The 27,987-nt window shown below is 40.3% G+C and overlaps 1 protein-coding gene across 1 annotated transcript; it reads right to left on the reverse strand.

Moving 5' to 3' along the window:
• Window positions 1–23,023: 23,023 nt before the first annotated feature.
• Window positions 23,024–24,107, reverse strand: LOC135627299 (zinc finger protein 8-like). Its single transcript, XM_065133346.1, has one exon. It carries the CDS (start codon window positions 23,743–23,745, stop codon window positions 23,131–23,133), a length of 615 nt encoding a protein of 204 aa, XP_064989418.1. The 5' UTR covers window positions 23,746–24,107; the 3' UTR covers window positions 23,024–23,130.
• Window positions 24,108–27,987: the final 3,880 nt, after the last annotated feature.

Here is a 27,987-nt window from a genome sequence, read left to right on the forward strand (position 1 = left end):
TTTTAGATATACAAGTTTTACAGCATACAAGATAGCACTTTTAGAACATGCAAGCTAGCAGTTTTGAGATGTTCAAGAAAGCAACTCTTGCTTCTTGAGATATGCAAATTTGTCAAGTTTTGCTAGATGTGCAAGTTAGCATTTTTGCCTCTTGAGATAGGCAAGATAGCACATATGCTTCTTTTGAGATAGCAACTTTTCGCTTCTCTTTAGACTACAAGCTAGCAATTTTTACGATATACAAGTTTCGCAATATACAAGCTAGCAAAAACTTCGAAAGCAAATGCAAGATAACTTTCTTGTGTAGGCTCATGATTATTGCTTCCTATTGTAATGTGCAGGTTGCAAGTCTTGCTTCTTGAGATATTCAAGATAGTGATTTTCAAGAAGACAATTTTTGCTTCTTGAAATAAGCAAGTTAGCAATCAAGTTTTTGCATCTTCTTGACTTGTGCAAGCTAGCTATCTCCCCCTTTGTCATTGTCAAAAAGAAAGGAAGAATACAGTTTTGTAGTTTTTTTTTTTCTTTTACAACGATTTCAAAATCATGACAAAGGATGAATAATCAAGTTATGAATGTCAAGACAATTTTTCATCATGAATATTTTATCATTGCATGCATCGTTATCATAGGTTGAAGTATTACATGCATAATTTCATATCACCATTCATAATTACATTAATGTTTCAATATAGCAATTTCTTCTCAAAGTGTGTAACTTAGCACTCATAACATTTTAAATCATGATTTACATCATATGCAACACATCACATCATAATTAGAAAGCACAAGTATTGCATGCATAATTGCACATCATAAATGTTTCATATCATGATGGTATCAATTTTGTCAAATTATATCCTACCATGCATGATCAAAACTTCTCCCCATTTTATCATTGAAAACAAGAAGAAAGTAGGGGGTAGAGCATAAAAGTGTTAAATATTTCAATCATTTCAAGGCATCATAGATTAAGTTATGATTCGTGATTCATCATAAAGCAAGTTAGTTTTCAATCATCACATAAGGCATTTAAGGAATTTTTGAAACATAGGAGAATGATTAATTTAAGCATACAATGTTTTAATTCAAGTCATGAATATCAATGCTTTCATATTGTGAGTATCAATTCATGAATACCACAGGATATTATTTGTGACTTCAATTTTGCAAGATCAAGATTATGATTTAGATAAAACTTATTCAAATCAAATCATTAACTTGAAATTCATAATCAAGTCATTAAAATTAATTTCGAGATTCACAAAATATCATGAAATCATTAATCTCGATCAGATGGGAAAAGCATTTTTTAAGAGATTCTTTTTCATCTAATCATGCCTTAGTCTTTATATGCCAAATTAAGATAAGCATGAATGTTCAAGACAAAAGGCAAAGAAATCTTGTTATTTCTATATTATGAAATATATGATATCAAGGCTCATGATTCATTTGAAAAGATATAGTACAAATAGCAACTTGAAACATTATTATCAAGATCACATTTTAAAATATTCCAAGTTTTAAGATATTAATATGACACTTCATTGAATTCTAAGAAATCAAAAGACAAGTTGCATTTCATTTGAAGAACTCCTTTTTGATAAGCATAATGAACGATCTTGATTTATAACGAGCTTCATGTTATAATTATCAAGATCATGATTTTAATAATTATTCTCTTTAGCAATGAATCACAAAAGCACTTTATTTTTGCATAAGAAATCTCATTGTATTATGATTTATAAATTCTTTTTCTGCACATGAATCATAGGAGATATGTATGTGAAACAAATCTTTGCAAGCAAAAATACTATCATTCATATTTCAAGATGGAATTTATAAGCAGGGATCATTTCATCAAATCTATTTTAGAAAATTATTTTTCATAAGTGTATGAGTAAATCCGATTGTTAGGATACCACTTGTTAAGTGAATCCGAAAATGAAATTAACACTTTCATATATTCAGACATGATTTTTGCTATAGATTTTGAATTTAAATCATGAAGATCAAACAAGCTCATGATCATGAATAACTTAAAATCTCATGCATAAAATTGTTAATCATTGTATCATAACCATTTAATATTATTATGCATTACTTTAAATCAAACGTGATTTCATTCAACAATGTTAATCAAACATGATACATATTATTACTTCTTAACCATGATTTCATATTTTCAATCAAAATAATTTTGTTTATTTATCATAAAATATGCAATATTATCATTTTCGAAATTACTAGCATGATCATAATTTTGTAATTTTTTTTTTAACATGTAATTTTCAAGAAAATTAATTCTAAACTAAAAAAGAAAACTACATCATGAAAGCATCAAGTAATTTCAAAATAAACCAAAGGCATTACCTCAACGTTGTAGGCTGTTAAGGCGTAGTTTGCCGCCTCGCTTTTGTTGATTTTTTCTTCGTCTTCGGAGGAGCTCGATTCATCCCAATTTTTGTTCTTCTTCTTGCGTTTAAAGCAAGTAGTTCCATTCTTTTTGCTTTTTAATTTTCGTTTCATTTGTAGTTTAAGTTCACCATCACTTGAGCTTATGCTCGAGTGGTCTTCAAATGTTCTATGTCCCAAATCCTTCCTGTTCTTTGGAAGGTTGTTTTGTTCATCATTGTCCTCATCACTTGAGTCATCGCTCAAGTGGCATTCATTTGTCCAGAGTTCCAAATCCTTCCTGTTCTTTGGAAGGTGATTGTGTTCAACATGTTCATCATGTGCATTGTGCACCATTTCATATGTCATCAATGAACCAATTAGTTCTTCAAGTGGTAAGTTGTTTAGGTTTTTAGCTTCTTGAATAGCAGTTACTTTTGAATCCCAAGTTTTAGAAAGTGAGCGCAAAACTTTGTTAACGAGTTCAAAATCCGAAAAGCTTTTACCAAGTGATTTTAAACCATTGACGACATCCGTAAAACGGGTGTACATGTCAACAACGGTTTCGCTTGGTTTCATATGAAAAAGCTCGAAATCATGCAGTAAAATATTAACTTTCGAGTCTTTGACTCTACTAGTTCCCTCGTGCGTGATTTCAAGAGTGCGCCAAATATCGAAAGCCGTTTCGCACAAAGAAACCCGATTGAACTCATTTTTGTCCAAAGCGCAAAATAAGGCATTCATAGCCTTTGCGTTTAAAGAAAAATACTTCTTCTCCAAATCCGACCATTCGTTCATCAGTTTGGAGGGAAGTTGAAAACCGTTTTCAACAATATTCCATAAATCCAGATTCAGAGAAATCAAGAAAACTCTCATTCGAGTTTTCCAATAAGTGTAGTCCAATCCGTTAAAGAACGGTGGACGAACAACCGATAAGCCCTCTTGAAGAGCCATTTCTCTCGGGTGTAAATCCGAAATGAGAAATACCCCGCTCTGATACCAATTGTTAGGATCGAGAGCACTAAGAGGGGGGGGGTGAATTAGTGCAGCGGATATTTTTCAGCGATTAAAAAAACGAAAGCTGCGTTCGTTCGATAAAGACTATTTTGATGCAAAAGCCGATTCTAAGATTACTTATGATTAAGTGCAATTTATGTTTAAACACAGTTAGCGTCTAAACGCAGTTTGCGTCTAAATGCAGATTGCGTCTAAACTCAGATTGCGTCTAAGCGCAGTTTGCGTCTTAGCGCAGATTGCGTCTAAGCGCAGATTGCGTCTAAACGCAGATTGCGTCTAAGCGCAGATTGCGTCTAAACACAGTTTGCGTCTAGAAGCAGTTTAAGCAGAAGTATAAAGACAATGTGCTGCTGTTGTACAGCTCAAAAAGTAATCTGCAAAAAATAGATTTACGTCTAAACGCAGATTTACGTCTAGACGCAGATTTACGTCTAAACGCAGATTTACGTTTTAAACGCAGATTTACGTCTGAACTTTGAAACTCGTTTGTATACTCACAGAAGGCCGTATGCAGTTGAAATCAAGATGTAAACGTGAACTGAGATATGATGATTGTGCGAGGAAAGCCGATTTACGTCTAAATGCAGTTTTACGTCTAAATGTTGAAACTCGTTCGTAAAATTGTAGAGGACAGTTTGCAGTTATCAATAGGATCAAAATGTAAGTGTAAACTGCAAAGAAACTCGTTCGTAAAAGCACGGAAGACAGTTCTGCAGAATCAAACGTAAACGTAAACTGTAATGTACGAAAATACGAATTTACGTCTGAATGCAGATTCGGAAGAACAGCACTTAGAACTTGTTCGTGAAAGCGCAGAGAGCAGTAGTAATGAAGGAGGTTTGCAGTAATGATAAAGTACTCAAAAATAAACGCAAACCAGAGATTTAGAGTGGTTCGGTCAGCCTTGACCTACTCCACTTTTGGCTTCCTCCACCGACGAGGTCGCCGACGTCAACTAGGGGCCTTCCTTCAATAGGCGAAGGCCAAACTGCCCTTTTACAGTTTCTCTCCTTTTGACAGGCTCAGGAGACAACCTTTACAGACCTTTCTCTCCTCACTTTACAACTGAAAACTTGAAGAACAGAAGGAGGAGACTTAAAGGCTTTACAACACTTTTGAGCTCTTAGAATCACAGAAAAGATCAAGATTTCGGTGTAGGTCTATTGCTCTTTCTGTGCTGAATGGGTGGGGTATTTATAGGCCCCAACCCAGTTCAAATTTGGAGCTCAAAACCATCAAATCCCGGAATTCCGGGATCAGGCGGTTGCACCTCTGACTGGAGAGGTTGCACCGCCTGGCAGAGCTCGAAGACCGAGCTCAGGCGGTGCCACCTCTCTGTCAGGGAGGTTGAACCGCCCAGTCTAGCTCGAAGACTGAGCTCAGGCGGTGCCACCTCTCTGTCAGGGAGGTTGCACCTCTTTCACTATTTCAGCTCACTTGGTTTGACTCCAAACTTGGTCCAAACCAGTCCGAACTTGGGCCTAATTGGCCCCTACTTGGGTTATAGGATTAACACTTAATCCTAACCCTAATTAACGTGCTAACTATGAATTTAAAGACATTTTCTAAGCTATTACAAAGTCCGCAAGTCAAGACTTCTTCTGGCGAGCTTCCGGCAAACTTCCGACGGTCTTCCGATGAACTCTCGGAAACCATTCTGCGGACTCCCGGCAAGCTCCTAGACTTCACGATTTGATCTTAGCGAGTTCCAACGAGCTTCTTCGGCAAGCTCCGATCTTTCTCGGCGAGCTCCGCGAACTTCCAACGAACCTTCCGGCGAGCTTCCGAAAAACCCTTCGGCAAGCTCCCAACTCATTCTCGGCTAGTTCCGGTAGCATTCCCGACGAACCTTCGGACTTCCGTCGAACTCTCGAACTCGCAACAAATCCTTCGCGCTTGACTCCAACACTTTGTTTCGCTTTATGTCTTCATCGTTATCATAGTTAATCCTGCACAACAAAACAAAACTTCGATCGAGACAATTAATCCTAAGCAATTTACCCAAGTTGTCCGGCATGTCATTGGTCTCTCGACGCTTCGTCCGATTCTTCGGCGCATCGTCCTCTCCTGCAGCCTATTGCCCAATCGGCCAGTTGACTCCGCAACTCCGATATCCTTGGCACAATACCCGCTCTTCTTGGCCCGATGCCCGAGTCCACGGCCCGAAGCCTTCTGTCGATACGTCGACCGATCCACCGGCCCGACGTCCAATCTTCTGACATGTTCCTTCGGCACAACATGATTTTCCTGCTTTAATTGTCTCATCCTGATCGAAGCATCCTGCGTCACTCAAAACGCATATAAACATATATCAAGTAGTTTCATTATCAAAATACGAGATTCAACAAAGATCAGGCTTCTTCCCTTTCCATATCTCATATGGTGTAGACACTACCGACTTAGTTGGAACTCTGTTCAGAAGGTAAGCTGCGGTTTCTAGGGCATATCCCCAGAATGAGATGGGCAGGTCAGCGAAACTCATCATGGACCGTACCATATCTAATAAAGTACGATTTCTCCTTTCAGAGACACCATTGAGCTGAGGTGTGTAAGGAGGTGTCCATTGGGATAATATCCCATGGTCCTTGAGGAACTGAGTAAACTCTGTACTTAAGTATTCACCTCCTCGATCTGATCGAAGAGTTTTGATACTCTTTCCAGTCTGGTTCTCCACCTCATTCTTATACTCTCTGAATTTCTCAAAGGCCTCGGACTTGTACTTCATTAAGTACACATATCCATACCTTGAGAAATCATCAGTAAATATAATGAAGTAGGAGTAACCTCCAATGGCATGAGTTGACATGGGTCCACATACATCACTATGTATGAGTTCCAATAACTCAGTGGCTCTCTCTCCAGTTCTACTAAATTGAGATTTGGTCAGTTTTCCACGAATGCAAGGCTCACAAGTTGCATATAACACATAGTCGAATAGATCTAGATATCCATCATTTAGCAACTTTTGAATCCTTCTTTCATGGATGTGACCTAGCCTACAATGCCACAGGTATGCACTGTTCAACTCATCTTGTTTCCTTTTGGACACATTTACATTCATGATATGTGGAGTGGTGTCTAACATAAATAAACCATTATGCAATGTTCCTTTCGTGATGATCTTATCATCTAATAATATCGAACAACCATTGTTCTCAAAAACAAATTTATATCCACTAACGGTTAAACATGAAATGGAGATAATGTTTTTGATAATAGAAGGAACAAAATAACATGCATCTAATGCAATAAAAGCTCCATTAGGCAGATGTAGGGCGACCTCGCCAACAGCTAATACAGCAACTTTTGCTCCATTACCCATCTTGAGGTCCATCTCGCCTCTCTCTAGTCTCCTAGGCCTTGCCAGAACTTGCAACGAATTGCATATATGATAAGCACTACTGGTATCCAATACCCATGTGTTATCATAAGAGTCTGACATATGGAGACTGATCATGAATGTACTTGAAGCTTCATCAAGCTTTTGTTTCGCCCTTTCTGCAAGGTACTCTTTGCAGTTTCTCTTCCAGTACCCATCTTTACCACAGTGCAAGCACTGGCCTTTGTCCTTTGTTGGGTCTTTCTTAGCAACCTTTGCTTTACCTTGTTTGCCCTTGCCCTTTCCCTTCTTAAGGGACCTTTCTGCTTTCCTTTTCTTTCTGGTCTCACCAGTGTAGAGAACTGGCTTCTCTTTCTTAATAGTACTCTCTGCCTCCCTCAACATATTGAGGAGCTCTGGGAGAGTCACCTCAAGCTTGTTCATATTAAAATTCATTATGAACTGTGAAAAGGAATCTGGTAGGGACTGAAGCACAATGTCCACACACAAGTTATCCTCTAGGACCATTCCTAGACCTGTGAGTTTCTCTATCCACTCAATCATCTTTAGGACATGGTTCTGAACCGGTGTCCCCTCAGTCATCCTAGCGCGGAAAAGGCTCTTGGATATCTCATATCGTTGAGTCCTTCCCTGTTCCTCAAACAATTTGCGGACATGTAGGAGAATGGATCTGGCATCCATCTTTTCATGTTGTCTCTGTAACTCTGGAGTCATAGAGCCCAACATATAGCACTGAGCAAGAATGGAGTCATCAATGTACTTCACGTAGCGAGCGATCTCATCCTCGCTTGCCCCTTCTTCGGGCGTAGGCATCACTGTATCAAGGACGTACACGATTTTCTCCGCTGTGAGAACAATTCTCAAGTTACGGAGCCAATCCGTATAATTTGGACCAGTGAGGCGGTTGACATCAAGTATGCCACGTAAGGGATTTGAAAGCGACATTTTCTAAAAATAAAGATGTAGCAGAAATGAATAACATGCAGATTTTGCAAGAAATAAACTATCAAGATATGGACTTCTATCTTAATATGCTCCCACTATTTTACTAACGAGTCACGCGACACTCTCAGCACGTGAAACGGAAGTCTCCGGCAGACTTCTAGTGGGGATCAGGATCCAATCAGCGTCTTAGTGTAACCTCGAGAGACTCGACCAATGACACTAAGCCTAAAAGGTAGGCAACTCTTGCCGATCACAACTCCTTGTGATTCCCGTCCTGTTCGGCCTCCGAATCACCATGGCCTCGAGGGACTCGACCAACCATGATGCTCGGTTAAGTCAACACCTTCGTTACAAGATGAGTTTGATTTGATGATATATCCTCGAGGGACTCGACCAAGCATACCATGCCCTCAGGTCACCGGTGACATCTCTATGTCGTAAGCAAGATAGCGAATCACGATATAGGTGAGTCTCGAGGGACTCAACCAACTTAACCTACACCGGGAATTGGTTCCTACTTATAATGATGAAAGACCACGTGGGTCAATCTAATTACCTCACATTTACCGACTTAATATTATCGAGAGATGTTTCTATGATTTGGTCTCCTATGACATGTCACACATATACATATTTAATATATATCTACATCGCATGCAAATATATATACATATCTAGTATGTGTATAAGCAATCACACAAGATGATCATTGACCACAACCTAATATGATTAGGCCCGAGCCAGTAAGCCTAATCACTCACATCAAGATCTATGTGTGCAACGGTGCATCTCCATGCCCTGTGATCGTCCATCTCGTCCTCGTCGGTTCTGTCGACATCTTGATGCATCTTCATGCATCACGATCGTCCGTCTCGTGGGTTCCGCTATCGCATCCACGCTCCCGCTGCGCCTCCTCATGTGATTACAACTTAATCATAGGCACGTAGGCCCGACAATAAACGAGAAATATAATGGAGGCTCGCAGACCTCAATAATAATAATCACAAGTACACACATCACACGATCCATGATCATCCGTCCACACATCATACATCACATGTATAAATAATCATCATCATGTAGGACTACTAGATAATAATAAATAATAATAATCAACTAAACCTTTTAATTAATTAATATTTTATGAAATCAGGGACATGTAGGGAATTTCTTAAATCCTAAGGGTATTTTCATAATTTGGACAAAAGAGAGAAACTGAAATTTCTCAAATTCACAAGGGCAAAACTATCCTTTTGCCCAAAACCCTAATTCCCTCTGCTGCTGCCGCCGCCGCCACCCTGCTGGCGGCGACCTGTGCAGCGGGGCGAGGGCGCTGACCTCGCCTGCAGGCGGCACGCCCGCTGGCGGCGCTGCCAATGCAGGTGAGTGCCCCCGCGGGCGGTTCTGCCGGTAGGGCAACGCCCGCAGGCGGTGCTGTCCCGCCGGGCCACTGCCCTTGTGGGGGGGGGGGGGGGGGGGGGGGGGGGGGTTTCGCCCGCGGGAGCAGCGACGGCAGGCGCCGCTGCCCTACGGCGCCTCACCCCGTGGGAGAAGCGGTCGCAGGCGCCTCTACCCGCGGGCTGCCAGCCCCGCCGGACGCAAGCCTGCTACAACCAGGCCGCCGACCGGCTGCTGCAGACGCAGCCCCTGTGTTGCCAGCCTTCGGTTGTGCTGCACGCACGCAGATTGAGGGCAGCAACTGTTGCTGCCCTTCCTAGTTTTTGCATCAACGATTTTGACGTCAAAATTCTTCCTAAACACAACACACGCAGTTCAAAACCAATCATTCGCACGAACAACCTGGCTCTGATACCACTGTTGGGAAATCTTGGGGGCGACATCACATGCGCAGTGGAAGAACAAGAAAATAAAATCCCCGATTCCCAAAAGGATGTTCGTCATCGTGCGAAGATTGGTGCGCAAAATCCGCGAAACTTAAAACTGCGTATAGAGTAGATTATATTACCTAGGGAGATCGTATATCCTTGTTTCCTTACAGATCCTTAGGAGAGGGTGAAGGAGTTCAAGCGTCCTCCTCGCTAGCGGTGATCCACACAGCAGGGTTGCGACGACGCTCCTCAAAACTCCAGGCCTACTCTGAGGTGGAGAGAGAGAGGAGAATAGGAAAGGCAAGCAAATGCTCTAGCCCATGAGGCTCTGAATCCCTCCTATTTATAGAGGTCCCCTGTCAAACCCTAATGGGTCCTCCCTAGTGGGTATTGGATCTGCATCTAATAAGACAAGGGCTCCGTCGGATATCTCATATCCGAACCTCTACTCATCGCAATGCCTACCATATGTGTGTGACCCTCTAAGCCTAATATCGAGCTGGCCGTGAGTCATACCTGTCAGAACTCCTTCTAACTCAGTGAATTATTATCTCTGTAATAATTCACTCGACTCATCGACTACGGATGTACTGGGCCACTACGCCGTAGTCCCCAGACGATACAGGGGAATCCAATCTATTGGACATGTCTGTCCTCAGTTACCGTGTACCTATAGTCCCTCATCCATCTAATATCCCAAAGACCGTATATCGAGCATGGTGCTGTCAGACCCATACGGTTTCTACTCGAGTCTCGTTCTAATCGGATTCTCCCGGAGAACTCTTTCTCAATCAACCCGAATGACCCTGGCCAGGGATTTGTTTGAGCAAGAACACATGGGATATTCCTCTCATGACGCCGAGAGTGGATGATCCTCTATCGACACTCAATAGCCCTCGTAAGGTCGACTATCACTCCCAATGACCAGTTGTACTAGATCTGGGACAGCCAAACCTATAAGTCTGGTATCAAAGAGTGGAGCACTCATACAGGACATCCTTGGTGTCTCAAGTCTAAGGACCAGATACACCACTAGGACTACGGAATCGCTGTCTGACAATAAGACATCATCAACCATCCAACATTCCGTAAGCGGATCAATTAGTGAACTCATTCTCCAATGAGCACCTGTACTGTATCCCTAGTGTCCCTACACGAGCGGCTATGAGACCAACTGCATCCATCATATGGACGGGTATACAGCACACCAGTCTGTCCGGTTATCACGATGTCTCTCTCGAGTAACCTATAACCGGGATTATTTAGGATATGTGTTTAAAGGTGAATCGATCTCATTATCGTGATCTCATCACGATCCGATTCTCATTGCACAAATCCAAGGACATCACAATATATATATATATATATATATATATATATATATATATATATATATATATATATATATATATATATATATATATATATGCAATAGTTATAAAGTGATATATGCCAAAATATAATAAGCAAAAAGATTTTGTATCAAGTCACACGTGCCATCACTCACATGATTGGCTTGCTGGGCACCTATGACTAGCAGAAAGGGACCAAGAAGATGGAGCATGCAGAGGCAAACTCAAAGTACCAAGACAAGGCTGAAGGGTAGAGGCCAAGAAACTTCGTAAGACTGGTGTTAATGAGCTTCTCATCAAAATAGCCGAAAGTGAAGGACTTCGAGTTGTGCAAGAGTGCACGACCAAGGAACAAAGCAGGCAGTATGCAGTGTTGTACCTTTGCTACTCAATGGAGTAGGCGGCAGGGTTGATGGAGAAGACAGCACAATCCCAAAGGAGACCAAAACTATTATAGATTTACTCCAAGTTGGGGTGAAAACTTCTTGCATTCCAGAAGTTCGATGACATTGAGAAGGTGAATCACAGTAGCTAACTCAACGCAAGGAGTGTAAATACTTCAAGTGCTTCAGAAGTGTGAGCAAAGAGCAGGTGAAGGCCAGTAATCAACTCGATGCATGAAGTACAACCCTCGAGGAGGCGGGCGAAGTCAAGTAACCTTTGCCTTCTCAACTCTTGTGGGTGAAACTGAGTACCTCAATTCTTTTATCTATCCAGTAGAGGAGCTCTACACAAGTTCAAAAACCCTTCGAAGATAATGGAAGACAATAGTTGTCAAATCTTCATTAATGGTGATCAGTGCTACTGAGAGTAGATTATCCGCTTCATTTCCCAACAGAATGACAATCGAAAGTGGAAGTGATGTTAATCTACTTGGAAGTGACAACTACGTGAAAGAAGAGTCGATGGGCAAATTTGGTGGAGGAAGGACCCAAAACTTCAAAAGTTTACGAGGCGATGCTCGTTAAAGCTCCAACAAGCATCCACCCAATTCAAGCAGCATGAGACATTTGAGAGACTAGCGTATAGTAAGGATGGTCTTTTCTTTCATCTGAAGGATCCGCAGGAACCAACTGGGATCAACACAACTCAGCCAACCCCACACTAGAGTCAGAGTCATTGGCGAGTTGAAGCAGCATGGTGGATCAAAAGTTCGACTACTCAACAACAACAGTAGAGAGCAACTAGGAGCCAAGAGGTGCATTACAACTGAAGCGGAAGATTGAAGACTCAGCAAAGGTGGAGAGTTGCAGTATTGGCAAAGGCTTCGACGAGGACGTCGAAGGAATAAAATGGGAGAGAATGTCACAGAAAAAATTCTAAACATGATGTTTGATGTAATGCTTAGGTATGTCCGTGTCTTTTGGCTTGTTCATGCTTTGCACAATATGTAGAGGGATGGTCGAAGGCTTAACAACCCCATTTTAGTTGGGTTTGGTGGCCTTTTTAGGCTTGTAAATAAAGGTTGTATCATGTGGACACTTGTGAGAGATATTCGGTCTATAGTGGACCATTTTGACCCTTTGTTGTGTAATCATTCAGAGCTTGTAAAGTGTGTTTGTAATTTGCATTGGCTGTGAAGTGTTTTCGGAAATGTTTACTTGTGGATCCCGAGTGAGGCGTTTTCTCTAGCCCGTTTTCTCTTTTGTAGGTCCTAAGGGACCATGGGAGGTTTCGGGGAGGCTGGCCTTTACGGACGGACACGCAAGGGTGTTGCATGACTTAAGCAAAACCAGCTAAGTCCGTAACATTGCATCGACGCCGATGTAATCGTCGAGTGACGTCGATGCAGATATAGAGCGTCAGCATTTTCGTCGACGCGTCACCTCTCATCACCACTCTCCTTATCACCAATAGCCACTCGTGACCCCATTGGCACTGTCCTCCGCCACCATTGAAAACGTAACTGGGATGTTGAAATTATCTTTTTACCCATCGTTTTCGTGCTTCCGTCAGTAAAATCGATAGTATTAGGAAAAATAAAGCTAGATGTTTTATTTTTGTAACTATAGGGAATTAAATGTAAATTTTTTGTCTAGGGATCAGGATGCTAAAGAGGGATAACGACATGTGGTAATATGTAATTGGCCCTAATGACACAGACCTTTACAATTTTGATTGTTGATATCTTATGTATTGCTAGATGCATACCTTTTAGTGCTTAATAATTTTCTCTTTTTTCAATTTTTTGTAAAATATGATATTTTATTTTTTTCTTTAATGTTGTTTTTTTATTTTTATATAATTTTATATTTTCTGATTTTTTTAGTTGATCATATGGTCAAACAGGTTGACACTCACAAAATCTTTCTATATGTTTTAAATATTCTTCGTATATATTAGCTTAATGATTTTATATCTTTATTCTTGAATATGCAGTCGGACCAATTGACCCATCAATCCAACTAGTGATCCAGTGATCAAGGTTTGGCCAGGATTGCCCGGTCCATTGTATGATAAGTACAAGCATTAGAGCATCTAATGATGAGCCATTCAAAGATCATTTCTCTTAATAAAGAAGTCATCCAAATTTAATTTGTCCCACCAGAAAGACTGTTGTGAAGTCGGCCATTGGCATGACACTCTTCCTTTATGGGTGGAAACTGTCCTAAGATTTCAATAGTTATATGAACTATAAAGAGAATCATGTCAAATATAGTGACTTTTGTGCTATTGACATTTGACATCATAAATAGTATCCAATGTGAACTAAAATTTAAGGGTAATATAAGATCTAAAACACAATAAAAGTTCTGTTTTGTAACATTCTCCGTATTATGAAATCAGATACATTTATAAGTCTATTTTCCTTCACTAAACATTGAATTTTCTAACAAATAATGCAGCGTTTTTTAGACACATATAGATTGAATTGTATAGAACTGGGTATTGTAATTTACAATTTTATGCGAATTAAAAATGGTTGCTATTAGTTTAACCTAAACAACATTTGCAACGTGAACAATTTTCATTGCCATGTTGCAAACACCTCTCTTTCTACTGCTTGCCACTCCAAAGTATAGGAATTGAGTTTCCTTTGATTGATTGATTGAGTCAGTGGGAAAGTGGAAATGTGAGCTGGAGAACCATTTTGGTTTATAAAGAATTTTAGAAGAGTTTATTCTAGGTAAAAAAATAAGCAAAAATCATTACTTAGTTGGCCTATAAGCTTTAAGAGTTGTGTGGAAAAATGAAAAGTCTTTTGGTCTTTTAAGGAGTTAACCTCGGGACTCTACTTTACTTTTATATTAAGTGCACTTCTGACTTTTTCAGTTATGATAAGTTTTTTTAAAGCTACTTTAAGTCTCCTAGAAGTCACATTTTAGGTTTCCCAAGGACCAAAAGGTATGCAAGTTCCTTAAAAGCCAAAAGATAAAATCTATAAGGTTACTCTTAGGAGGTTACTCTTGGGAATCATTTTCTTCATTTGATTATCTATACTAAGGCTCCTAAACCCCTATATCAATGGATAAAACACTTCATATTTAGATGAAAAAAATTACATCTTCTCGCTCCTAGTCTCTTACTCTCCTCTTTAATCTCACTCCTCTCTTGTTTTCTCTCTATTTCTCTTCCTGTTCTATTTCAGTTGGTTTCAGAGCCTTTCAAGCAGCAAAAACTCACAGATACGTGCACCTTCAACATCAACCGCTTGCATGTGGAGTTGGATTTTGGGAACTGTCCCTATGAAATTAGTGGATCAATTGGCTCTCGATGCCTAGCAATTTTTAAAAACTTTCTAATATTTTTTTCATAAACACTTCAAATTTTGATAAAATAAACTTGCATCTTCTCTCTCCTAGTCTGTTATTCTCCTCTTTAATCTCACTCCTCTCTTGCTCTCTCTCTATCTCTCATCCAGTTCTACATCATCTTGCCTTTGTTCAAAAAGCACGAAATACACAGAGGGATGGTCTTGGGAAATAGGTTCAGTTCATAATTGCATAAAAGATCAGATGCGAAGAATGTCCTCTTTGTGTCATTATCCTTTGTTTTCCTAATCACTCTTTGGGTATCAAGTAATTCTATTTCATTATGTTTTCCCAGCTACTTTGAAGAATAAAGTGATTCTTGTTAGATTATCTATGCAGGAGATTATAATCCAACTATCCAAGAATGAATTGCTGTTCATTTCAGATAAAGGGATAATTTCCTTTTCTTTCCGAAAGCAAATTTGTTTATTAAATTAAACAATGGGTTCTTTGTTCATTACATTTATAATATTTTTATATTAATTGAGAATCAAGGATAATATATTATGTGGAAAGCTAGAAATTCACATTAATTACAAGAGTACTTAGTTTTGTGGTAGCCACAAAACATTTATGTATTTATGAAAAAAAAGTATAGGTTACATGTGCTTTGTTTACACAAATTGTGTTTATGTGTAAAACCTCATCCTCATGAAAGTTAGGTGATTAATATACATTGATATAAATTCTGCACATATAGTTAGGAAAAAATACATTTCCTGATTGCACTAGCATTCTAGTTAAAGCAGAAGTCTGTAGTTTAGATTTACATTTTTAGGGTCAAATGTTTATACATCGTCCTTTTAAAGGTTGAAAGTTAATTTTATATTTATTACATGCCATAATTTATTTGACTTCTATCAATAAAGGAGTTAGCACAGATCATAGGATTATTTTAGGATTTTGAAATATAGTGACACTTGAATGGGTTTAAGGATGCATACTATTGAAGGAAAATTAACATAATTTACACATAGGAACTTAAGTGAGTGGGGAAAAAATTCTTGGGAGATGGATAGTGATTCATATAAGATTTAATATACTGGAAAAGCTAAATAAAGAATGATCTAGTTTCTATTCTGAACAAATGTTTCACAGAAAATGTTGCAAAGATGCAAAGAGTTTGAGATAGAATTTTAATAATAAAATTTGTACCATGAGAAGGTACTTGTGCATTCTCGATGATGTATGGAATCCAGGTGCATTTTTAGATTTGAAAAGTGGATCCTTTTTAGTCTAATTTATTGAGTTGGTTTGATTCAGTTAAAGTCAAATAAATATTTATTTAATATTTATTTATTATTAAAGTTTAAATCCTGATAGACTCTAGATGGAATTCTATAAATAGGAATGTAACTACTTCTTTTCAGTTATCTATGAAAAATACTATTATGTGAAGCGATCAACCGCAGCCACGCACCCCTGCTTCCCTTGCTTCCGGCCAGCCCACCCGCCGCCCGTCGCTGCTCTCCGGCTAGCAACTGACTCTGCCCCACTTCCGGCCAGAGTCCACTGCCACCTCCCACCCGAGCCACCACCGCTGCCAGGAGATGACGCTGCCAACGTCCCACTTCGCCGCAGCCCTGCTCCTCTTCTCCACCGCTGTTGCAGGGCAACTCCTTCTCCACCACCGCCGTTGCTTCTCGGCCGATCGATTACCCCCATCGTCACCTCCCAGCCGAGAAACCACCGCTGCCAGCCACCGCCGGTCGTGATCAGTCGGCATCGCTAGCGGCTTCCCCTACGGTGCGACAGAAATAGAGTATCCTCTTCTGCCGCAACCGCCGATCTCCCCTACTGCTGCGGGCGTCGACTGCCACCACCATCGCTGTTGCTTCTCAGTCGGTGACCACCGCCACTGCTGCCTCTCAACCCCGGGAACAACCTTTCCTTCTGTGGTGCGACAGAAACAGAGCTCCCTCTGTTTGCCGCAGCCACCCGTCGATCCTAGCCAGCGGACCGCCCCATCGCCGCTTCTACCGTCGACGACGCTGCCTAGTCCGCCATCGTGCTGCCCCCCCAGGTTGTAGCCGCAGCCGCCGGTGTCGCAGCCCCCCTCCTTGCAGCGGTTGCAGAAACAGAGCTTCCTCTATTGCTGCAGTCGCCGGTCTCCCCTGCCGCTGCGAGCACCGACTGCCACCACTGTCGCCGCTGCTTCCCGGTCAGCGACCACCGTCACCGCTGCTCCCCGGCCAGCAGTCTTCCCTCCTTGCTGCTCCACCCTGCTCGAGCGATAAGGACCGCAGCCGCTGCTTCCTGACTAGCGGACCAACCCCCTCGTCACTTCTACCGTTGGCGACGCTGCCCCCAACCGCGCCACCATCGATGCCTCCGTTGTCCCTAACCGTGCCACCATCGCTGCCTGCCCTTGGGACGCAGTTGTAGTCGCTTGACCATCCCTCTTCGCAGCGATCAAAACAAAGCAACTCTTCCTCCGTCGCAGCCACCGCATCGGTGAGCCCTTGCCGATGCTGCCCTAGCCGCACCACCGTCGCTGCCTTCCCTTGGGTCGCAACCGTCGCAGCCACAACAGCTCGACCTCCCCTCCTCGTGGTGACCACAACAGAGTAACTTTGCACTTTTTGCCGCAGCCACCAATCACTGCAGTTCCCGGCCAGCAACTACTGCCGCCGCTGCACTTGGCCAACGACCAACCCCTCATTCTGTAGCAACCGCCCTCCAACAGCGAACGCAACAACCGCAACAAGGACGCTACCCTGCCTCAACCCCAGCAGCGCACGCAACAACCACAGCAAGTACGTTGCCCTGCCTCAACCCCAACAGCGCATGCAACACCGATTCCTCTTCTCAACCTCGGCCGATTCAACGCCGCCTTCCCCTTGCTTAGCATATTCTGCCACAACCACAGGTTGCCATCACCGCAGCCTCAACCCCGTTGCTCGGCGATCGCCCCTTGGGTCGTAGCAACTGCAGCCACATCAATGCAGTCGCCTTCCAACCCCGGTGCTCTCACCCCACGCAGCGATAGAAACAGGGCAGCTACTCTTCCTCCAACGCCGCGACCGCAGCACTACCCTTGGTGTCCACCTCCTCGGCAACTTCGCATTGACAGTGTTGATGCCCTTGACCGACACCAAAAATAGGAATTGAGATTACAGATTTGCAGTCTTACGCAATAGCCACTGATAACTCGGTGAAAGCACAAATGGAAGCATTGGAAATCAGAATTGAGAACCAACTGCAAGAAACACTTAATGATTTCAAAAAGAGCCTATTAGAGAGCTTCAGCAAATTTCAACAAAATTGGGGCTCAAGTTCTACGTTGCACAGATCTGAAAATACAGAAAAATGGCCCCAAGATTGTGACACAAATTACTCATACATGAAGATGGAATTTCCGAGATGGAAAGATGGAGATCCGACCAATTGGATCTCTAAGGCAGAAAATTTTTTCCATTTCCACAGAACTCCAGAAGAATCCAAGGTAGAAGTGGCCTCAATCCAGCTTGAGGGAGATGCACTCTAGTGGTACGATTGGTATAAAACTTTCCACGGAGTTCCTTCATGGGAGCAGATCAAAAGAGGGCTTCTTGTTCGCTTTGGCCCATCAGAATATGAGAATACTGATTGTCAGCTCACCAAAATTCGTTAGACTTCTACAGCATTAGAATATCATAGTAGGTTTGAAAGATTGTCAAATCAAGCTAGAGATTGGTCGGATCGACAACTTATGGATACATTTATTGAATGGCTTATTCCAGAGATCGGGTGTGAAGTTAAGGCTCATCAACCCTGCACTATGATAGCTACGATCTCATTTGCAAATCTACATGAGAAAAAAATTAGTAAGAAAAGATCAGCAAAGGGTTTGTACTATGATGAAAAATGAAGTACGGAGCACCGATGTAAACAAGGACAACTTCTGATGATTGAACCAATTGGAGAGGAGCCGAAAGCTAAGAATGTGGACTCCGATCATGAAGGTATAAATTCTAATGAAGACGTTGAACCTACCGTACATACAATGCATACATTAACTGACTACTCTAACTCGCAAACTATGGAAGTTGGCGGAACTTTGGAGCATCAGCCTATTATAGTTTTGATTGATACCGGTAGCACTAACAATTTTATGGATAGTGATACTATTGACCGATTGGCCCACCACATTGAAGACTATGACATATTCGAAGTAAAGATCGTTGATGGACAGATTTTCACTTATGATAACAAAGGTTCAAAGATAAAATTGATTATATAGGGCCAGAAGTTTCATGCAACGATTACTACACTGAAAGACCGACTTGTTGCTTACACTATCAAAAAGTGGAGACCATACTTACTTGATCAACGGGTTGTGAAGCGTTGCAGATAGTCTATGGCTAAAGTGCTGAAAGAGAAGCTCCCCAAGATTGATGCTGCTCAGCCTTGAGGACAAGGCTGATTTGAAGAGGGAGGAACTGTTATGACCCTTTTTCTGAGCTTTTGAATAATGTTTATTGAGTCTGTTTAGTCTAGTTTATTGAGTCGGTTTGGTTCAGTTAGAGTTAAGTAGAGGTTTATTTAATATTTTTTTATTATTAGAGTTCAAGTCTTGATAGACTCTGGGTGGAACTCTATAAATAGGGATGTAATTGTTTCTTTTCAGTTATCTATGAAAAATACTATTATGTCTTTTGACAACCCCTAGGAGGCCGATCCCCTCGAAGCGATCGTTATCATCCCCATTTCTCCCCTTTCTTCCACGATAAGATTTTAGGGTCTTATCATTTGGTATCAGAGCGATGATAAGACTTTAGGATCTTATCATTTGGTATCAGAGCGATGATAAGACTTTAGGATCTTATCAGCTTTAGTAGCAGATCAGCGCGCTGTACGGTGCTTCGCAAACTTTATCAAAGTGAAGCATGGAAGCTATTCTGCCAAAAGGCATCTTGGAAAGAAGACGAAAGTTGTCCGCATGATACAGAGGAATGAGGGTAAGATTGTTGAGAAGTGTCAAGGCCTACCACTAGCTGTTGTGGCCATAGCCCGAATCATGTCACTCAAAAGGAAAACTGAGACAGAATGGAAACATGTTTATGAGAAACTAAGTTGGGAGTTCACTAACATCCCAAGCTTGGACAGTGTATAGCAGGTTCTGAACATGAGCTATGGTGATCTACCAAGTCATTTTAAGAATTGCATCTAACATTGTAGCATCTTTCAGGATTATAAACTCGAGAAAGAAGTTGATCAGGCTTTGGAGCTGAAAGTTTTGTCCGAGACAGAGCAACACAGACTTGGAAGAAGTTGCAGAAGAATTTCTCAATGAACTCATCCATCGGTCCATGCTGCACATCGTAGAGAGGAATAGCTTTGCAAGGGTGTGTGATTTAACTCTATCAACAGCCACAAAAGAAAATTTTAGTACCACGTGGAAAGATTCAGAATAAGCACATCTGGGCGATGAATCTCGGCGATTGTCAGTTCACAACTGTGCCACTAACAGCATCTTGATCCCGATGGATTTTTCTCGGATTCGGTCTTTGTTCGTATTCAAGCGTGACTCATCTCTAACCAGCTTGATATACTCTATATCATGTCATGCTAGATATCTGAGAGTTATAGATCCAGAGAATGCAGATATTGACAGAATTCCTGATGTGTTTATGGATCTATTTAACCTGCACTATTTGGGTTTGAGGAAGACAAAGGTTAAACAGGTTCCAGACTACATAGGGCGGCTTCTTTATCTTCAAACCTTGGATCTCTGTTACACTCAAATACAGAAGCTACCAAAAGGAATTACCCAATTATAGAAACTATGGCACCTGCTCGCTCTTAGTTTGAAAGAGGAAAGCCGTCAAGTTTTTCATTTCTTGGCCTATGTAAAAGTTCCAAATGGCCTGCAAATCTTACGAGCTTACAACACATTGACATTGCTGCAGATGAGGAGTCAGTGGAGTGACTTGGGAACTTGACCCATCTCAGATTTGCTCAACGTATCTGAAGTTCGAGGAATCGACTGCCCAGAATTGAGTGCCTCAACATCGCAAATGCCTTTACAAGTTGTGCATCACTGCTTACAACGAGTATGAGGGTTCTCTGGTTGCAAGATATCAGCCCCATCCTCAAGAATCTTGAAAAGCTCCATCTTCATGGGAAGACTTGTGGAACCAGTCGTAAAGGAGCAACTCCATGCACGATGACTCGTCGGGCAGCTTAAGGCATGTGTGGTTGTTGTATCACTAATCATCGCCCGACTGAAATCACAAATCAGGGATATGGCATGCATCTGGAGGGGAAGAGGGGGTTGGGTCAACGGCAGTACAATTTTGGATGGGCACCATGTTCATGGCTCTGTATTGCAGTCCTGGGCTTTCGCTGCTCTCGGAGTAAATCTTCAGGAGCTGCGCTTAGGCTGGAGTGGACTGAAGGAAGATCCACTTCCAGCTCTCTACCACCTTCACAATTTTTCAGTGCACTATGTTCACAAGGCATACGATGGTGAGCAGCTATGCTTCAGCACAGACTGGTTCCCAAAACTTGAAGAGCTTCGTCTACTTCATTTATGTCTCAAAAGGATCATAATAGAGAAAGGTTCCATAGCCAACCTGCGAGTTCTAATAATGGAAGGCTTGCTGAAATTGATGATTTTCCCCAAAGTTATTGAGTTCCTAACTTTCCTTCGGAGACTATACTTCAAAGAGTGCAATGACTTCTACCACATGATCCAGGGAGATCGGAGAAGCAGTGTGGAACACATTCCAAAAGTCTTGGGCAAAAACCAAATTGATGGTACGAAGACCATTGAAGTCTTAAGCTGACCCAATGGCAAAACACATCCTGCTCTTTCGCAGGTACTCAATTTCGAAATCCCACCTGGCTTGCTTGTCTCTCGGTCTCTGCTTATTCTCATAATTTATCCATTGTTGTATGGGTACAAAATTGTTTGCTATACCATGCACACAAAAGGGTGGAGTCACTCTGGCCACTAGCCAGTTAATGAATGAAAAATGTTTTTTGGGCAGAAGTAAACATTCTTGAAACCTTTTACGAGGGACATGGCCTTAATTGATCTGATGTGGAGGACACACATGAGCCCCGGTCATCAGGGTAAGAGAAGCTACATCACTCCTAAAGAATCTCATGGGTGATTCATTCACCCTAAACAATAGAGTCTAATGTATTTTAATATACTTCATAGTATTATATTTTCAATTTGCATTTGAACTTTCTTTGGCTTATTCAATTTTAAATAAACACAAATAATGAGTAGATATTGATGCATGCACGTTCCCATATCAATGAAATTATCTTTTTGTACAACAGGGTATTAAATGCATGCTTAATAGTTTAATCCACATCCATGTAGGTATGGCAACATATTTATACGTATTTGAGTAAAATATTTACATTTCATGAGGAGGGAAACCATTCTCATTGTGAACTCGTATCATTCTCATTTTTATGCCTCAAAATCTTACAAGATTGAAGAAAATGAGACATGCAAGTTCCACAACTCAATTTTGAAGAACTAAATCTGCATATTCTAGCCTCCAGGAGCCAATTCTGCAAACCACTCCATGCTGCTGTCAACAATTGCCACTGCAAGAACCAAGACCGGGAAACTGTCATATCAACTCATTGGAGCCTAGTCCTGGAGAGCAACACAATCTGTTGACGCCTGTCGCCAAAGAACAACACAATTTGTTAGAACAAAGTCTTGGAGGACATGACATCTTCCAAAAGTGATCTAGGGAAAAAATGAGGTACGTTGCGGAGTTTCATGAATCAAATTTATGTCTTATTTTTGTATGAAGTAATCACTCCAATTATATAGCAAGCAATAAATCACTTTTTTTATTAGAGTTCATGGTTAATGTTCTCTTCTGATACCGATTAAAAATTCTATCCAATTTGCTAATGAAATTATTGATGTATTTCCATTCATATGTGAGAGATTGTATTCATGTATCAACTCATTGCTCATAAACATTAGTTGAACCAAAATAGTTGGATGGGTTGTTATTATTGTAGCCGATTTGTATGATTGAAAGCTTGAGATTTTTATTGGTACTTCTGTTACCTTTTTTTTTTCTTTTTATTTATTTATTGTATTTTAAATATCAGGGACTTATCTCTGCTATTGTTGTACTACATATCTGATGACGTATATATGTGATAATATTGTTATAAGATCCAATGATGTATATGTTATCATATTGTTATTGAGTTACTTTGTTGGACTCTTGTTATTTTCGGAAAGACATTTGTCCTCATTTCCATTATTGGTCAGAAATAATTATATATTTAGGCTGAACTGCTATACACTGTGATTTCTCTTCCCCCAAAAAGATTTCTAGTTCCACCTGATATGATATCCAACGCAATCATGCAATTTTAGGAGAGGAGATTAAGGTGGCTTTGCATTGTAATGTCCCCAAGTTTTCCAACCTGTAATAAGATAGGCAATTGGAGAGGTGACTCACTACACACCATCCACTATATAGTTTGATCTAAAATATGTTATAAAACAGTAGTTTGATTTAAATATATTATAAGTGCAAATCCAAATTCACGGTCTCACCGACACTCAACATTGATTCACATACATACTCGTTACTTGTGGCAGTAGTAGCACAAGAAACTGCATCATTACCGGCTCCACCCGCTTTCCACACATCTCCTTGCATCAGAGGTAATGGCATCATTCGATCACTATAAATCAAGCCGACGCCCGTGCCACCACGCACCACTGCAGGAACTCCCCATAGCAATGGCCTACCCGTCATCGGCTGCGTCCCCGGACCGTGCCTACCGAAGAAACCAGCTCCGGCGCTGACACTAGCGCGCCATGAAGGGTGGTGAGGCAAACGAAGGCAGTCACTGAGGCCGCACACACTGTGGCCACCGGTCTCCATGGCCGGACCGAACTGAACATGCCTCGTCCGCAGACGCTGGCGCTTGTGCGCGTTTTGGTGCCCGCCGAGGGCTTGAGAGGTGGGGAAGTGGCGGCAGCAGTAGTGGCACCCGAAGCGGCGGCCGCTCTTGCTCCTGCCGCCGTCGCCGCCGCGATCGTGGGAGACGTCGATGCCGAAGAGGCGGATGCCGGAGATGGCGGAGGAAGGATTCTTGCAGGCGGCAAGATCATGGGTCGCGAGCTCATCCATCTTGGTCGGAGGTGTGTGATAGGCTTAGAGAAAACAGGATTTTGGGGGGGTGGGGAGAGAGAATATATAGATCTTGTACTGAGATATTGTCTTTTTCGTTAAATGTCTCTCCTGTTGTCGAGGGAGAACTCTCTCCTGGAGTTGTGGACGAGTTAAATGGCCTTTGGCGTCGTATACCAAGAACAGTTGGTGCACAGACCTCTCTCTCTCTCTCTCTTTCTCTACTCTTATTGCTGGAGAAAGGATTTTTCTTCTTCTTTTCAGATATTATTTTAGAGAGCAGAACAAGAGGGAAGCACTACTAGGATCATCTCATCTTCTTCATCTTCTGTGCTTTTAACAAGCCAGTAAACAACGCATCACATCACCCCCATCTCTCTCTCTCTCTCTCTCTCTCTCTCTCTGGCTTTCATGCATGTGTCACCAAGAGTCAAAATGAGAGAAGGGAACTTGACAAGCTCTGATGTAAAATTGTGATGGTTAGTCTTATTCTATAAAGTGTGCGTCTCTCCTTGGTACTGTTTGCTTTAGCTGTTGGTTTCTATGTACGTATCAGCTAGTGTCTATAGTGGACAACCAAATCCTAAAACATGTTAGGTGATTGATTTAATAGTGGTAGATCCTCTCATACGTCATGAGATTTTGAGCTAAGCTACTTTCCCTCTCCAACTTCATGCATGTTTAGTTAGAAACCCTAGCCAAACTTTATGCTTGGAAGATTAAGTTTGTTATCTTTGCATAAAACATAGGTTCTTTTTCCTTTAGGATGTCGACCAGTTTAGCCGGTAATGATCTTAACCATTAATACTAAAATTTTCTGATTGAAAAGCTAACAGCAACTCATGATCCGATGGTGCAAGAAATTGACATTGAATTCTTGACATATTTCTGAATTGAGAGACTCGCATGAGAAATGTCATGGAGAAACTCCACAGCCGCTTCACTTTGTAATGATAGTTGAGGAGGTGGTCTTTATGAGATGAAACATCATGTTAGGTGAAGAGAAGACAACAACTAATTCCTAACCCTCATGTTTGTGTTTGTGCAATTGCTCACTTGTTTCTATCAGCAACATGTCATTGTCCCTGTGACACCAGTGATTCATGCTTCAGATAGGAACAGGTGCTGCTGATTCATGTGGACTCAGATTCTGGTGTTAGATGCACCTCCTCCCCTCATTGATAGCAATATTTGTCATTTCTGACAATAATATGCAGCTACCAAAAAAAAAGGACCCCCTTGTCATTTTCTAGCTGTTGTTCCTTGCAAACCCATCTCTTTGTGGATTATTGTTTTCCAAAGGCTGTCTTTCTTGCATGTCACGAACCCTAAAAAAAAAATTAAATTAAATTGATACTCCTATATAGTAAGGTTGATATAAGTATCATTCAGCGAGTATGTTCTCTATTCTTTCTTTTTAGGGTGCATAGTAACTTGGATGTAGATAGAGGATAAGATGAAAATAACAAAATTATTTAAGATAATATGAATTAATGCTAAGAAGATTTATAGATATTAAATAATTATTACTTATAGTATGAGGAGACACATAGAAAGATCCCAAAAAAAAAAAAATTAGTAAAAACTAAAAATGAAAACATGAAGGCTCTTAATTTAGTTAAGGATATTACCATTCTTAAATGATTGAAACTAGATATGAGAGGATTGTATGTATAATGATATATTGTTATTGGAATTTTAAAGTATGACACCTTATGTTTAGTCTCATCCAACATGTAAGAGGGTCTACTACTATTAATTCGAGTTTATATATCTTCAAATAATGAATGGTTCAGACATATTCAATTAATAGATAGGATCAGTTATCGAATCATATCATAACAGGTGATTTTAGAATGCGTAGGTATTTCAAACCAATTATATTAATATGTCATTTATCTTTGTGGATGAGATCATTAAATTATATCCATATATATATATATATATATATATATATATATATATATATATATATATATATATATATATATATATATATATATATATATATATATATATATATATATATATATATATATATATATATATATATATATATATATAAGAGTAAGTTAATTATGAACAGAGGGCTCCTGCCACATTAAACAGCCAAAGTTAAAAGGTTTTTTTGCTGGCCTAAACTTTTGTCAACATCTGTTTCTTTCTCCATGAATGCCTGAGCCATTTTGCTATAGTACCCCACAGTCACCGTCTTTATTCTTCCCTGTAGCTTGTGTTGTCATCGACCAGCTTGGAAACTTGAATCTAACCCAAATAAGTTCATCTCACTGCATCAACATCTGCTTTTGTAGTTTGGAGGTCACTTAATGGAATGTACTTCTATGTCTCCCATGTGTTTCACCACAATAAATCCAAATAACATATCCAAATGACTGATATGCTAACAAAATTTATTTTTTTTTTCTTTTTTCACAATCTATACAAATCATATAATGCTCCTCCAAACACCCAATATACATACATATATACATACATTCATACATACATATATATTGAATATCATTCCTCCATCCAAATCCTATTGTCACTCAGTAGGCACTTATGTTTCCTTCTCTATAAATATAAAGAAATTCTATTCACCAAACTATCCAAGAAAATTATAAATTCTATTCCTCTTTGTTTAGAACTTTTATCGATATTTATTCAATTATATCATCTTCATTATACTTTCAAAAAAAAAAAAAGAAATGTAATAAATGATAAACGATGAAAATGGGATTTTGGTCTCATGATCTAATAAAATTTTATCAACTAAGCTAACTAGCACTCGTAAATTTATTGGATAAATCCTTTGTAATGAGTATAATATATTGTCACTCGAACGATGTTTCATTCAGGTCGCTAATTATAAATTCGCGTCGCACTTAATTCAACCACTCGATCTAAGTGCAAATTCAGCTCCTCTACCAACGCTGCTTGAGTTTATATTGCACTAAAATATGACATCTCTCTTCCGGAACACCCTTAAACCCTTGCATTAGTCTGTTGCCCGTAATGTAAGCGATATCTTTACACTGTTAGAGTGCCAGCTTATCGTACTCCCATTAAAAGTTAGAACATGTCGGACTTTCTCTATCTATCAACCAAATTAAGGCTATAAGCGATTAGTTCTTCGTACTTAAAACTGGATGCTTCTTCAATGGCTGGAGCAGTACCGGGAACGTGACTCCTCGTCTCGTCCTTCTTTATATTGTTACCTCCTACGGTGGAGTACATGGATAGGAAACATGCGGCGAATACCATCTGCTTTATATACTTGCATTTCTGTGAAACGACTATGACGTTTGTTTGATGCTTGAAGGCCAAGTCCAATCAGTCAATTATGTGTTCGCTCTTCTCTATAGTCTGTCTCATTCATTGATACCGTCCTTTCTTCTAACTCTACCAACTAAAGTTGATGACAAGAAACCATACGGCATCATCGAATGGGGTTTGTAATCATGTGTCTCCATTAATCATATCAATCACTACAAGTAAAGAACAAATTGTTTAATCACTACAAATTGTTATCGACTATTAAAGTCTTTACAAAATGATCGGGTAATTAGACATCCTCAAAGTTTATCGGATGTGATTTTGAACTCAATTATTATATTATTATTATTATTATTATCAAATCAATACAAAATGATCAATATCTAAAAGGAATCTTTAACCATTGTGATTTAGAATGTAATCGTGTGATTATTACTGTTTTATTAATACTTAAGGGAGACCTCCTTATGACGAACGAGTTAAGAGATTTTCTATTATGTTAGTTTGCATTCTCAAAATTTTTATCCATTACATTTCTATCAAATCGAAACAAAATAATTTCTTTAATATATATATATATATATATATATATATATATATTTATTTATTTATTTATTTATGTCCCTTCTATGTTTCTTATATCCTTTAAGCTTAGGCGCTCTTCTTGGAAAGTTGTCACCACCTCAACTCGCCTCACCTCAGAAGCATACCTTAGTACTCTCCGGTCGTCGACAATTCAATCACGTTAGTTAGACGGATGGACCATCTAAATCTATCCTCACCATAAAGTTTATGGTTATATATGTTGCAGACATTAGTTATGCTCTAAGGAACATATGTAACTGATAGTACTATTGGAGAAGAGATCCATTCTCATTTACACTGCCGAGAGGGCATCTCCAAGATCATGTCCATGAGACCAGAAGAAGCTGAGGGAGTAATGCAGTGTTTCTTCCCCCGTGCGCT

The sequence above is a fragment of the Musa acuminata genome, chromosome BXJ2-11, assembly GCF_036884655.1.
Source record: "Musa acuminata AAA Group cultivar baxijiao chromosome BXJ2-11, Cavendish_Baxijiao_AAA, whole genome shotgun sequence".
NCBI classification, from domain to species: Eukaryota; Viridiplantae; Streptophyta; class Magnoliopsida; order Zingiberales; family Musaceae; genus Musa; species Musa acuminata.

Excerpts from the sequence above, each read along its gene's own strand:
- LOC135627299 (XM_065133346.1), bottom strand. The coding sequence starts at position 23,745 with ATGGATGAGCTCGCGACCCATGATCTTGCCGCCTGCAAGAATCCTTCC.